The sequence below is a fragment of the Dunckerocampus dactyliophorus genome, chromosome 1, assembly GCF_027744805.1.
Source record: "Dunckerocampus dactyliophorus isolate RoL2022-P2 chromosome 1, RoL_Ddac_1.1, whole genome shotgun sequence".
In the NCBI taxonomy this organism is placed as follows: domain Eukaryota; kingdom Metazoa; phylum Chordata; class Actinopteri; order Syngnathiformes; family Syngnathidae; genus Dunckerocampus; species Dunckerocampus dactyliophorus.
Window position 1 is genome coordinate 34193293 of NC_072819.1, and position 15753 is coordinate 34209045.

Below are 15753 nucleotides of genomic sequence, written 5' to 3' on the forward strand. Positions count from 1 at the left end.
AGCTCCACTGAAAGAACTGTGATAACAATGAGAGAGATTAATTCAGCAACATATTTATTATCGGGACTGTAATATAGTGTACAACTACACTAGATCATATCAACAGCATTTTCCTAATATTCCTTGCCTCTTCTTGTTAAAAAAGGTGACATTTCAAACATTTGCTTTGTAGTAGGATGCAGTGAAGTACTACAATAATTCTTATTTTTTATGCATCTCTTGTATTGGATCTCATTACAATCTGCATCTGTGGGGGACAAGGTACTGTTCTTGACCCCTCAATGTCATGTCTATCATATGTACAGTATGTCTCCCATCTTGTGAAACACTGGGTATGCATCTACAGTAAGTGACTCAGTGTTGATCTCGTCACACAGCATTGCCAAAATCTTTGCAGCTCCAAGAGAAATGTGATCCGTCACATGGGATGTGTCGCCTGCAGGCCTCTCCTCATCTTTCGTTAGCCATATGCTCACACGTTGCCAGTGCCACATCGCTGTTACAAAGTGCAGTCTAATGCAACATAAATGTCTTGTCATCGTCCTCAACCAGGACCCAAAACACCCACTCGCCTTCCCTCCTACTTTCATACACATACTCCACTCCACTTTTTTCATCAGCACTCTGGTAGTAATCTGCTTCAGTGAACTGACCATATAGTGCATGACTTGATGTGACTTGAAAGCTGAAAGACCTCTATTAAAGCCCTGTAATAAAGCCAATGTAAGTGTGTGTGTGTGAGAGAGAGAGAGCTGGGGTCAGAAGAATGGTAATTCAACAACAACAGCAGCATCCTCAACAACCAATCCTCAGATGCTGAGCTGAAGCGAGAAAGTGATGAGAGAGTGCGTGTGTGTGTGTGTGTCTCTGAGAGAGAGAGAGAGAGAGAGACAGAGAGAGAGAGAACGAGAGAGGCTGGTCACATCTCAAAAGGACGAGGAAGAGGAGGCGCGCTTTCGTGCGCTGTGCATCGTTTTGGTGATTGCTCCTGAACCCCACACTGTATCATCTTTTTCGGTGAGCTCTTTTAAGAACGCAGCGTGTAATTATCATTTCCTGGCAATGAAGTCAAGCTAGACTTTACCCCCTGCTGAGTCTTGTGCGCGGAACCGCATAGTTTGTGTGACCGAACTCGCTCGGCACTTTGGAGAAGTCACGCAGCGTTCACGCGTCACCACACCTCTTGACCATGCACCTATCGGCCCGTCAGCTTGGGTGATTTTCTTTCTGTTTTGAATTCTGTGGAGAGAATTAACACTTACGGTGGTCGCGTTAAACCTAACGAGCACTGTCCGCCAGAGACTACCAAAAATGCAGGTGGATAGTGGCAGGTTCCGTGTGTGGAATGCGTGTATTTTGTTACTTTTGTCAACTCTGAGCTCCAGGATAAGTGAAGTCGAAGGCTCCCACCAAAGCATCCCTCCATCCGTGTGAGTACATGTTCTTTACATGCGTAAATGCAATCCAACTACACTTGAAAAAAGTTTACATAGAGTAGTGTTTATTCAGTTTACCTGCATCACTCTTGCTGCTACTCTCTTACTGAGATTTGCATGTGACATTTTCCAATATTTATTTTTATTTACCGGCAGAGTGAAGCTGTGGGCTTCAGCATTTGGTGGGGAGATGAAGTCCATCTCTGCAAAGTACTCAGGCTCTCAGTTGCTGCAGAAGGTTAGTTGACTTCATCTACACTTATTCAAACGTAGTTGTATTGTGACTTGCAACTGTAAATGCTTTGACTGATACTTCCAAAATTTTACATTTAACTGCTGCGTTTATCATCAGGGTTACCTGTTTTAGTTCAAAGAGTGGGGTACAAAAAAAGAGAGGCACACCTCATTTTGATGTAGGGCTGCAGCCATCGAATATTTTAGTAGTTGAGTATTCTACTGAAAATGTTTCGATTAATCAAGTAATCGGAAAAAAACATATTTTTGCTTGGTTGAAGAGCAATTATAAATACACAAGAGAAAATAAAACATTTCACAAAATAATGAACGACCAGTTGGTTTAATTTTTTAGACAATGAACCGTTTTATTTCTTAAATTCACATTGTGCATGGGAACAAACTGTCTTTTCTTGGGTCTGATGCGCTACATGATGGTGCTTTTGTAGATGAATTTATCCATCTCAGTCTGTCGCTATTTACTGGAAAAATAGAGAATTAATAATTACTTTGCTAAGACATTACTAAGACTAAATCACGTATCACATTATCTTGATGGCTGTGCATTTATAAATCCTAAACTTAGACAGGCTGACTAGAAATAAGACAAATGTTCTTTATAAGATATTGAGTTTTTGCAGGTTTCAAAGTAAAATGAAGGCACTTGTAGTGGAACACATTACTCTCAACTAAGTGAGTGAGACATGCAGTAGTTCCTGTCCATTACAAAGTACTGTCTGCTAGAAATGAGCAGCTACTGATTAGTGAGCTTTATTTTGCATCTTAACTCACAGCACTGTGTTTTTGCAGATGAAATAAACCCTGTATGAAGTCACGTTACCATCATAATAAACTGCCACACATTGGACAGTAGTCATAATTAAGAGAAAGCTACGGCTAAGGTTATTTTAGTCAGGTACATTGACCTTAATCTCACTGATTTGCGCTACGTTAATTTTACCTTGTCGCGCACCTTCCGCTCCATTCGGGAGGAGATGATGCAACACATAAGATGTGCTGCTGTTGTATGTAAGTGCCGCGTCACATCATGATACACGGTGTTCAACTTGCTGGCCATATTTTCTGTCTGTTTTTTACATTTTGTTTGTCTCGCATCTTCAATCTTCCCGCGCCTTCAAACAGTTGCTTCCTTTTTTGCCCTCGCGTGGGTGACGTAAGCGCGTTGGTGACGTAAGCGATTCCTCGAGGCAGAAAAAAATTCTCGATTATTTTTTGTAATTGAGGTACTCAAATTAGTGGAGGAATCTTTGCACCCCTGTTTTGATGCAGTGCAGGTCTGCACCCCTACATACTACTCTATTAGAAATACAGTATTGTTACATTAATATCGCCATGACAACATTTTTTGATGCAGCTGAAACTTGTATGATTGTCCAAGTGTACGCTGAGTGTGTTTGTACTTACCGACAGATGTCAGATGTTAGAAACTGAATGATGGCTATAAAACAACTGACATGTTGAGCAGTTATGGAGTTGCCTTTCTTGCACTGTAAATAGCACGACCGGCTTTTAGTGGCTTGCGTAATGTGGGCTTACATGGGAAGGTACACATTTAAAAGCTTGTTCCAAAATAAAATGTGACTTTTTAAATGAATTTACAGCGCTTAAAGGGTCGCTGACATGATTTATCAAATTGTTTAAATATGTTATATATTGTTTGTAATTAAGGTAAATGGGTAAAAATTACATTTATAATACATGGTGCCAGCCATGACGAACGTGTTGTTGCAGCAAAGCGGAAGTGACACCAGGGGAGTAACACCTCTCAGCTACACAAACATAGTGGTGTATGAGACAGAGGATGTTTCCAGTTATTATAGCGAAGATTTGAGTGATGTGTCAATAGTTTTCGGGGAGAAAAGAAGGGAGAAACATTTGGAGATGAAACAAAGAACTTGCAGAACATGGACTTAAAGCAGGGGTCTCAAACTCAATTTCACTGGGGGCCAGTGGAGGTAGAGTCTGGGTGAGGCTGGGCCGCATCAAGTATTGGGAGTAGGGCTGGGAATCTCAGGGTACCTCATGATATGGTACAATTCACAATACATCCACGTGATAACACCACTGTTAGTTCAGTGTTGGCGTTTACTTGCCCCTGTAAGAATGTAAGTGACACTGAGCTTGCCCGGATATTGCGGGCTGCAGTTACACTACTCTTTGATGTCCAGTCGCGGGCCGCAAGATACGATTTGGTGGGCCTCAAATGGCCCGCGGGCCACGAGTTTGAGACCCCTAACTTAAAGGGATAGTTCAGATTTTTTGACATGAAGTTGTATGACCCATCAGAAGTGGAGTGCATCAAGTGCGTCACATACACAACAATGCACAGGCGATAGCGCGCATTGATACAAATAGAGAGGAAGTCCCCTCCTACGTAGCATGGGACCCCAAGCATTTCCCTGACTTGCCTGTTGGCAAGCAGTGCCGCTGTCCTTTATGATGGTTATGACAGTGGAGTATTGAGAATAGTGTAGCTGCGCATGAGCCACACATCGTGTATTTCTTCCACTGTTAGTCTGACTCACCTTCTGCTGGATGGATGGATGAATGAGTGGATGGCGTTCATGACCATAATACACTGTAAAATGGAACTCCATAAACCGAGGACCACGTGCAGTAAATTTTGGGTTATTTCAAACTTCATGGTATCATGTCCCCTAAACCTGTTTTGGAATGAATGGTAATGGAGTGTTTGCAATGCAGTATGTCCGTTAGATCCATTAGACATGTGGCCGTATTTTTGCCATATTTTTAGTACAGTACATTGTTCTGGGGGTTGTAGATGCAATGAAAAAATATCCAGCTATTATTCTAATGTACACCCTCAAAAAAGTATAAACATGTATAAAATGGGGTTGTACCCTCAAAAGTGCTACTTTTGAGACATGAACTGTAGAACATGTTGTGAATAGCTAAATAGCACTTGTGTCTCATGAAATATGGTCACACACACACGCACGTGCACGCACACACAACAAACAAGAGGGTCTGTTGGTAAAGCATGGTTTAAAAGTGTTAACAAAACTAACAGGTAGATCAAGGGCCACAATGAAACCAGCCCCCCACTGTGCATGCACACATAAACACACACCTGCAAAGATGAAGTAAAGGATATTAGTTCAGACTTTTCTACATACAGAGCCAGCGTGGTGTGTCACTGTGGTTAATGTGTGTGCACGTGACCACACACTGCACATTCACGTTCACAGTCACACAGATAGGCCTATAGCGTGGATTTCATCAGCTGCTGATAAGCCTGAGTCGTGGTGTTATCTTTTTGACGGGATAAAAACTGTTCCCCCTTCTCATCTTTTGCCGCCTCCAAAGAGGAGATAACCCTCCTCACAGAGTGACGACCTCCTTATGAAATGCAAATGAAGGCCACAGTGTTAACTGAGCTAAAACGAGCCTGCAGACCTTGTTGCTGGAAATGTATGTCTTTTAACACTAACCCAGTATGATTTTCCTTATTGGCAAGCAGTGATATTGATAGGTTTTCAATGTACAATGTTCCCTTGCTCCATCGCGGTTCACTTTTCGCGGACTTCTCGTTTTGCGTTTTTTTGGTGAAAATTTAGTGGAGTTTTTTTTACAGCGTATGAACGTGCATTGTGTTCTGCATCCTGATTGGCTAAGGGGAGAACCCGCTATTGTGTTCTGTGTCCTTATTGGCTAAGGGAGAACCCGCTATTGTCTTCTGCGTCCTGATTGGCTGTAGACAATTGTCAATCCATCTCCTTCGTGCCGAACTGCCGTGTTTCCTGTTGTCTGATCGCTAGCAAACAGCTTGCAGAGACTTTGAACTCTGTACATGCACATATTCTCCCGAACAAAGCCCACAATGTCGACGAAACGTTTTGCGCCCAAAAGGCAGAGGAAGATGCTAACCATCGTGCAAAAAGTTGGACTTGTGGACATGCTGAAGGAAGGTAGATGTTATGCGGCTGTAGGGCGCCATTATTGAATACTATACGTATACGTAAACATGTATGATGGTTGGGCATAGGTCGAATTTGAATGTTTCCAGTTGTATTTCTGATTCCTTGTTTCGATTCCGGTTCCTAACGATTCTCGATTCCGATGCTTTTAAGACTAATGTAACGGATGCCAGCCTGAGGCTGTGCGAGTGTACGTCAGTAAACCTCACTCCCTCTGCCTTAAGATCTGCGCTGAACACGCGGCCGACAGTCCGGGCTTTTAGCCGTGTGGTCAGTGCTCTCGCCTCCCATTATGAAGGTCCTGTATTCAAGCCCCAGTGCGGTCAGTGCGAAACAGGGCTGGTTACACTAGTTTGCATGGTTTAAATGACGGCGCTAACCAGAATTCTTTTCGGATGAAATGTCTGAACTTCTCCATGAATTGTTTAATGCAGTGGTCCCCAAACCCCGGGCCGTGGGTCATTTGGTACCGGGCTGCACAGAAAGAAAAAATAATTTCCATTATTTCAATTTTTTGATGTTTTATTTTGAAAAGTGGCCGGATTCTCTCTGTTACACCCGTCTCACCTGACGCATGTCCATTGTGCGTGTGCTAACTTTATCTCATGCTGCACAGATAGAATACAACTGTATTTTTAGCATTTTTCTTTCACCTCATATTTGGTGTCAAATGCTGATACTATGTGGGAATGCATAAAGGTAAGTTTTGATGACTTATTGAGTGCTAATGTGCACATTTGTCTCAAGTTAATTCATGCTAGCACACTGCCTTTTATCACACATGTCAAACAGCGATGTAATAATCTCTCTGGAAAAACTTGGCTGGAACTTGAACTGGTGGCTGGTGGGTCGGCATTCAATTTGTGCTTTTAATTTGAAGTTATTCATGTCTTAGTTTTACACAATCCATCATAAATAAGATAAATTAGATCGCTAGAATGTACGAACCCCCATCCTCCCTGGTCCGTGGGAGATTTGTGGGAACACAAGCCGGTCCGTGGGTCTAAAAAGGTTGGGGACCACTGGTGTAACGATATGAACTTTATTTAATCAACTTTACTATGGCTTTTTTCACAGGGCTATTTTCAACCATATAAATGTCAAACCATTCAACATGAACGAACTTTCTTTCTACAGGAGTACATTTTCAGAAAAGATTTTTACGTTTGAAAAGCTAATGAAAAAACATTTCCACATATGCTGTTGTTTACGTGTTAGTGTGTAATGCTGCAACCACTTAAACATGCACAATCAAACAACTTGTAAAAGATTTGTCTATGAAGACTACAAGGGCTAATGTTATCACTTAGCACTCGTATACTTTGTTTGCCGCCTCAACGTTGGTGTAAGCTATTTTTTATGAAAGCCTTATTTTGTTATATAAACAGGGTGTAGCCAACAGAGCTCTTATTTTGAAGGCTGGAAGTGTGTTGTGTGGTTTGAAAAGAAGACTTGACTGTTGCTAAACCAGACTAGCTGTGATGAATAAATATGAATAAACTTACCTCTCGAGAGCCGTAGCGCCCGTCTTTTATTTACACTAAAATTCGTCATCAGCGGGCACTCTGAACCCCTCATTTACATTGGCATGAGACGATCGTCATTTATTGTTGGACTTCCCGTATTCTGACTGCTTCAATGAAGTCCCACGTAGCACATCAAAGACTCGGTATTATGTGGTTTCTACACTATGAATCAGAAGGTGTTTAATCATGTTCACCCTCCTTTGCATGTTATCATTGTGTTGCAAATGTTGAACTGAGCTCTTGTTATGATGGTAAGCCAAACTTTTTAGGTGCTTCTTCTTCGTTGGTGCTCGTGGGGTTCTTCTTCATTGTTGTTCGTGGCTATTTGTCACGTATGCATCGAATCTAGGAATTGATATAAAAAAATGTGAACGATCCCAGGAGAATCACAATGTTAGTCTCGGTTCCCATTGATCCTTGAGCATCGATGCCCAACCCAAACACGTATACATGCACATGACAATTTATCGAGGCCGGCAAAATGATCTACTTCAGTTTTTTAAATTGTTCGATTAATGTATCGATTATCATGACAGGCGTGTCACGATAGGCGTGTCACTTTCGTTATGGCCTGAATATTGACAAAAAACATTGAGAAATAACCCAGAAATATAGTGTTTTTGTTTTTTTTACAGTGTATGAATGTGCATTGTTTTCTGCGTCCTGATTGGCTAAGGGAGAACCCACGCGTTGTGTCTGCGTCCTGATTGGCTGAGGGGCTAGGGACTGTAGACCATTGTCAATCATTCTCCTCCGTGCCTTCCTCTGCAGTACAGAATGCGTTCGGCTTGCCAAATTTCCATAAATGTTCAATTACAAGTTGTGTGACTCCACAATGTTCTGCACCGTCAAAAGCACCTGGGATCGCACTCAAAAGGCAGAGGACGACAGGAGCAATATGTTTTAACAAGGATACAGAAACGCAAGAGTACAGTGGAGCAGTGCCAGGGCGAAGAGGCGCGATCAGAGGAGTGAAATACGTGTGAGTCACTTAATAATTTCCTAGCTTCAAATTAAAGCTTAAAAGCTTAAAATTAAAACTAAAAATTCAAACAAAGTTTAGAATTTTTTTCAGAGTGTTTAAGCAAGAGAGAAATGTGAGGAAATGTTGATGCAGTTATGATGTCTGAGAAAAGTGTATAAAGTTTATGGTGAGTGGTTTTACAGTTTTAAAAAGTATATACGAATTTCACTTATTGCATGCTATTGTGGAATCTATCCTCCGCGATAAACGAGGGAACACTGTACTCTGAAGTTGACATCGTGTGTCAATGCAGACGTCAGCTCATTTGCATATGCACTTCCTTGATTCACTTTTAGCAACGTGTGTGGAATACGTTGTTTATGTTTAATGGGGTGTAACGTTTTGTCGGAGTTTGGTCATAGGGCATGTTTTGGTGCAGCAAAATGTCTTCGGGAATCCGGGAATCACTGAAACGGAATTTCCACTGTTTTATATTATTTATTTAATTGGCTTTGTCACAAGTTTTTCCATGTCACAAAATGACGATGCACAAACGACAGAAATTGACATCAGATCGTCTTTTATACACAACAGGCATGAAGAAAGTATTTGATCATGTAGCACACAACACGTACAGCTAGCAAGTCGGGCACTCGCTAGCGCGTAGCGCGCCTCGCCTCACTTGGACAAAGAGACTGAATGACTGACAGGAGGGTTCACTCACTCCGTTGATTCCGCTATAGAACCAACACGCCAAGGTGTTGAGACAGGTACACAGAGTGAACCTCTTGTCATCCAGTCTGTTTGGTAGAGAGAGAGGAGGAAAACAAACACGCAGATGTCAATATATCAAGGCCAGAAAAATTATCAAGTTTGTTTTTATTTATCGTACGGTTAATTGATCGATTTATCGATTATCGTGACAGGCCTATACTGTATGCAATTGAAAAATTCATCCATCCACCAATCTTCTATGCCGCTTATCGTCACTCGGGTCGCGGGTATGCAGGAGCTTATCCCGGCTTACTTCGGGCGAGAGGCGGTGGGGCACTCTGGACTGATCGCCAGCCAATCGCAGGGCACATATAAGCCATATAAGTGACATATATGTCACAAATAAGCACTCACTCTCACATTCATATCTGTGGACAATTTTGAGTCGCCAATGAACCTAACATGCATGTTTTTGGAATGTGGGAGGCCACAACTGTACCCGGAGAAAACCCACGCATGCATGCAAACTCCACACAGAGATGCCCAATGGAGATTAAAACCCAGATCTTCCTGATCTCCTGAATGTGTGCACAGGAAGAAAATGCAAACTCCACACAGAGATGCCCAACAGAGATTCAAACTCAGATGTTCCCGATCTCCTGACTGTGTAGCCAACATGCTAACCAATAGGCCACCGTGCGGCCCATTGAAAAATTCATTGGTATCATTACCAAATGGAAAGTAGTCTGACAACAAACTATGAAGGTTTCAAAAGCTTGGCTAATGCAGAGGTTATTAGCCACTTTCACAAGCCTTGCAACGAAAAAAAAGTATCTTAGAGGAAAAGGGCAGCTTGTATAGGCTCCAGTCAGCTAGATCTTCTTGATCAATATTTTGTATAATGACTGCAAATCAACATTGACTTGAGTTTTGTTGTTTTCAATTCCCATGTTATATTTATCTCTTTACTTAACTGAAAGAACCTTGAATCCTGAAACTACCCTCGCCATTATTTGTGCTCTTTCTCCTTTCAACAGCTCACTTCCTGAATCTATCGCACTGCTCTCATTTCAAGGTTACATCAGTCAGGGAATATGTGTGTGTGTGTGTTCATGTACAAAAAAAATCCTGATCAATACCTCTTCTTTATAAGTGGGTATTAGCTGCATGTTCTTTGGTACAATCACAATGCATATGTATGACACTGCATGCAGTGTGTGTCACAGTCACCCTCCGGCTTACAGACACATTAAATATCACCCACAATGAGCTCTGTGTGTTTACCCTGTTCACTGCTATTCTGCTGCATTCTGTAATTTCATGTATCATTGAGCAAGTTTTCTCTTTGTACCAGTGTGTAATGTTGGCTGTACTGGTTTTCACCTCACTGACAGTATGGCTTCTTGGAATCACAATAGTGGGGCACATTTTACACAGTGCAATAATTTTAAACCCCCTCGTGATGAAAGATAATGATTAGTTTAGCTAGAGAAAGTTGTTGTGCATCCACACACTGATCTGTTTTGTGCAGTGACAAAGTAAATGTGCAGGACAATGTTCACCTGCCGTCAGTGACACGAACATCTGAGTGTCTGCATTGTTGTGCTACGACACATTGCAGCTCCGTATTAGCTGGCCTTAAGGCAGCATGTACAGATTGAACAACAGCGGCCCCAGGATTGACCCCTGGGGAACCTCACAGGTCATAGCCATTTGGTCTGAGGCACAGTTACCAATTCCAACAAAGTACTTCCTCTCCTCCAGATAGGACTTGAAGCAGTTTAGAGCAGTACCGGAGATTCCCACCAGTCTTGTAACCTCTGTAATAAGATCACATGGTCAACTGTGTCAAAGGCAGTGCTCCGGTCTAGCAGAACTAACACTGAGACCTTGCCTGCATCTGTGTTCAGACAGATATCATTTGTCACCTTTACCAGAGCTGTCTCAGTACTGTGGTGGGACCTAAAGCGTAATTGGAAAGTATCAAACACATTGTTAAAGAGGGGAAAGTCAGTAAGCTGTTGGTATACAAACTTTTCTGATAATTTTCTCAAGAATGGCAGGTTTTATATGGGCCGATAGTTGTTCAGTACTGTGGCAACAAGACTGCTCTTCTTCAGAAGAGGCTTAAATGACAGCAGTTTTTAGAGCCTTTGGAAATGTTCCAGTCTAAAGTGAGATGCTAAGTAGATGAGTGAGTTGTGGTAGTAAACTGATCAGCACAGACTTTAGAAATCTAGTGGGTAACTCATTTAGGCAGCTCGTTGATGGACCTAGACTGCAGATGATCTCTTCGACTTTTTTTCTCAATGACAGGTGTGTCAGCTCGAGGTGTCCAGCTGGCTGGTACAATAGTCGTTGCTACAGATGGTAATGATTTCAGAAAAATTACTCTCCCTTGTTCTATGCAGATTTGTTTTAAAGCATGTAGCTTTTCTTTGTAAACCACTTTTTGTACCATGCTGTTCCACAGTCTATGCAATAGATATTTTTTATTCCGAGCTGAATTAATTAATGGGTTTCAGTGTCAAGATGGAGGATTATATACCCAAGCTCACCAGAATGTGAACAGACTTTTATACTTCATATACAAATAAAAGATGAAACCAGTTAATAAAAAACATGGGAGTATAACAAGTATTTAATTTTTTTTTAACAATAGGGAATTACTCTCTTCTTTTTCATGTTATCCTCTTAATGAGCAACCTCTATTAATATAAAAAAAGTCATTGCCTCACCAGCCATTAACCTCACCGCGCGTCACAGTGTTTAGTCCAGTAGTTTAATAGTTAATTGTAGTGTGTATGATTGCAGAGTGTATGTGCGAGTTTGTATATCAACATGAAGCATACTCAGTCACCAATCGTCACATTGTCTTTTTCACTCAATCAGGGAAGAATTAGAGAGCAAAAGGCAAGAGTACGGTGGGAAGGCTGTTGTGTGATGGCTATGCGAGAATCAATTCTCTTGGATGGTGAATAATCGTATGTATGTATGGATTGGCATGCATGTAAGCGCTCTGATGCCAACATCCTTTACTGCTGTTCAATTTAGAATTGTGAACCACTGACATATCTAACAATATAGTCAAAGAATGAAAGGGAAGACACAACGCTCCCTCCAGAAGAAGGAGGGATGAAACAACTACCCATAACCGTAAGCTGCACAGTGGTAGGAACTGGCTCATAAAAAACCATCAAGGCACAGAAGAAGAAGAAAATGTACTCAGATTTACCAGATGTCAGTAGAAATACACTTTAAGCTTTATAGCAGTCATTATGTTTCCTCACTGTGAGAAAAATAAAAAGTGAGACACTTCTGCTTGATGTTAGTCCATTTTAGGTCAAAATCAACATTCAGTATTTGGGTCTGTTAATGTTTGTCTATGAGCTTTGTTTAAAAAAAAACAATATGCATGTTTTGATCCTCAGAAGCATATTTAATTCAATATACTGTACAGCAGGGGTCACCAACACAGTGCCCGCGGGCACCAGGTAGTCCCCCACAACCACATGAGGCACCCGCAGGCCTTGTTTTCATTCAGGTTTTCAGTTAATAATGTGAGAACACTAGAAAGAAAAGTATTCTGAAACATAAAATGTGAGTTGTGGATACCAGCATTTTGTGAATGTTTTGGTAAAACAAGCATATTTGATCTGTTTGGGTTGAAATAAGGTATGAAAATCATTTCTACAAAAATGAGTAGCTTGTGGCCATTTTCATTTTCTAAAAGTAGCTCTCGCAAGAAAAAACGTAGGTGACCCCTGCTGTACAATGTGTAACACAAATATATCCATCCATCCATCCATCCATCCATCCATCCATCTTCTACCACTTATCCGAGGTCCGGTCAAGGGGGCAGCAGCCTAAGCAGGGAAGCCAAGACTTACCTCTCCCCGGCCACTTCGTCCAGCTCCTCCTGGCGAATCCCGAGGCATTCCCAGGCCAGTTGAGAGATACAGTCTCCCCAACATGTCCTGGGTCTTCCCCGAGGCCTCCTACTGGTCGGACGTGCTTTGAACACCTCCCTAGGGAGGTGTCCAGGAGGCATCCTGACAGGAGGCATCTGGCTCCTCTCAATCCGGAGGAGCAGCGGTTTTACTCCGAGTTTCTCCGGGATGACAGTGCTTCTCACCTTATCTCTAAGGGAGAGCCCAGCTAGCCTACGGAGAAAACAAACTCATTTTGGGCGGCTTGTACCCACGATCTTGTCCTTTCAGTCACTCCCCAAAGCTCATGACTATAGGTGAGGTAGCAACGTAGATGGACTGGTAAATTGAGAGCTTTGCCTTTCGGCTCAGCTCCCTCTTCATCACAACAGACCGATGCAGAGTCCGTATCACTAGAGACACCGCACCAATTCGCTTGTTGATCTGTCGCTTGTCGAAGACCCCGAGGTACTTAAACTCCTCCACTTGGGACAGGATCTCATCCCCAACTCGGAAATGGCACTCCACCCTTTTCCGGGCGAGAACCATGGACTCGGACTGGAGGTGCTGATTCTCATCCCGGCCGCTTCACACTTGGCTGCGAACTGATCCAGTGAGAGTTGAAGGTCATTGTTCAATGAAGCCAGCAGGACCACACCATCCGCAAAAAGCAGAGACCCAATCCTACAGCCACCAAACCGGAACCCGCTCAACGCACTGGTTGTGCCGAGAAATTCTGTCCAAAAAAGTAATGAAAAGAATCGGTGAAAAAAGGGCAGCCCTGGCGTAGTCCAACCCTCCCTGGAAATGGGTCCAACTTATTGCTGGCAATGGAAACCGAACTCTGACACTGGTCATAAATGGAACGAACGGCCTGAATTAGGTAGTCCGGTACCCCAAATTCCCGGACTACTCCTCACAGAATTCCTCGAGGAACACAGTCGAATGCCTTCTCCAAATCCACAAAACACATGTAGACTGGTTGGGCAAACTCCTGTGCACCCTCAAGGACCTTGCAGAGAGTGGAGAGTTGGTCCACAGTTCCACGACCAGCGCAAAAACCACACTGCTCCTCCTGAATCCGAGATTCAACTGTGCCTCCTCCTCTCCATAACCAATGAATAGACCTTACCAGGAACGCTGAGGAGTGTGATCCCACGATAGTTGGAACACACCCTCCGGTCCCCCTTAAGTGGGGGGACCACCACCCCAATCTGCCAGTCCAGAAGCACTGCCACGCAATGCTGCAGAGTTGTGTTATCCAAGACATGCCCACAGCATCCAGGGCCTTAAGGAACTCAGAGCAGATATCATCCACCCTCAGGGCCCTGCCACCGAGGAGCTCAGCAACCTCAGCCCCAGAGATAGGAGAGCCCACCGTGGAGTCCTCAGGCACTGCTTCCTCATTGAAAGACGTGTCAGTGGGGTTGCGGAGGTCTTCAAAGTATTCCTTCCACCAGTCCACAACATCTTGAGTCGAGGTCAGCAGCACACAATCCCCACAATACACGATTGTGCGCTGCTTCCTCCTCCTGAGACGGCAGATGGTGGTCCAGAATCTCTTCTCATATTGCGTGTTTATGTTTGACATTGACTAATAACATTATTACTTAATAACATTAAGTAATAAGGAAAAGCACTTGTTGAATGAGTTAGTTACTCTAAAGAGTACATATAGAACTGTACAGCCTTATGATGTGAGATTTTTTTAAGGTTGTTAATATTCCTTTAGAAATGCAACAGTTCAGCTGTTCACATAAGTGTGAAAACTGCTGACTAATTGATTGCGGTTCAGTAGATGCCTGAAAAATGGCGATGGCTGAAAGTGTGAAGTGAGTCTAATATTTTATATTTGATGGGCAAAATATTTGATACAGCTTTCAGTTTTATTCAGTGTTTTTCTTTTTAAATGTTTTTTTTTTGTTTTTTTTACCTTCTCTTGCCTTCTTTAGCCCCCAAATGACTTGAGTGAGAAAATGGGAGTTTATGTGGGATGTGTGATTGTGCCAATCTGCTGCCAAAGGTGGGTGATGTTTGAAGCGTTCCACTGTTACTTGGTGTGTCAGTGCAGAGGAGATGGCTACAGATTAGATTTTAGTTTTGGAGAAATTGAATAGCTGTCACGTTCTGTTCAGCATGGCTGGTGATGAGGTGAGGTGAGCGGAGGCTACTGGGGTGCACGGATGTGTACTGATGACTGCAACTCACTCCCTAAAAGAATGCTGAAGAAATGGTTTAGCAAAATGTAATACTGGTTATATGATGAATATGTTGTGTTTTAACAATTGTTAATAATTATATAATAATTATATAATAATTATACATGTGTTAATAAGACACAAAGAGAAAATAACTATAAGAGCAAGGACGAATGTTGCATGCAGGGTTAATTATAAAGTTGGCGGGCAGGAGTGCAACCTGTGCTACTGTGCTTTCCTATGCTAGCAGGCCAATCTTTAGCCAATGCAGCCACTCATGCTATAATTAGTGCCTTTTTGGTGAGAAAATCATGTGAAAAGCCACCGTGAATCAAACACACCGCCTCAGCTGCAGAGAGCTCAAGTGCAGGGAGCAAGGCCCTTGCCACCAGATTAAAGTATTTAGATCACATGTGCTGACTCTGTATTTGTGGGCTTAAAAAAATCAAATGCCTTTGGATGGCTTGTTCTGCAATGTACCCCTTTGATTTACTGCCAGCTTCTCTGACAAAGCTAATGTGAAGTGTTTGGTTTAGTGGATAATTTGGAGTTGCATTTTTCCTTCCCATTCACCAGCGTTTTTATGCAGAAGATGCATGCAAACACAAAAAGAGTTTGCATGCAGTCTAATCTTGTGGTCTGTTCTGTTATGGATGATGAATGTCAACAACAAAGATGAATACACACTGTCATCCAACATTGGCCGCTCAGGTGTGGCTCTGCTTCAGTTGGCCTGCAGATAAAGAGCATGTCACCGTGCAGCAGCCGAAGCCAACAGGAGCATTTATATACA

General features: G+C 42.6%; 1 protein-coding gene across 4 annotated transcripts in view; it reads left to right on the top strand.

Moving 5' to 3' along the window:
- The first annotated feature begins 906 nt into the window (after window positions 1–906).
- The window catches only part of cacna2d3a (calcium channel, voltage-dependent, alpha 2/delta subunit 3a), a 166391-nt gene continuing 151544 nt past the window's right edge, over window positions 907–15753 (top strand). For all 4 annotated transcript variants that reach the window (XR_008566413.1, XM_054755462.1, XM_054755547.1 and 1 more), the window contains exons 1-2: window positions 907–1430; window positions 1593–1674. Coding sequence is in view for 3 of the 4 variants with exons in the window: in XM_054755462.1 (XP_054611437.1) it covers window positions 1312–1430; window positions 1593–1674 (201 nt within the window). In the remaining variant the exon portion in view is untranslated. The remainder of the gene's footprint in view (window positions 1431–1592; window positions 1675–15753) is intronic.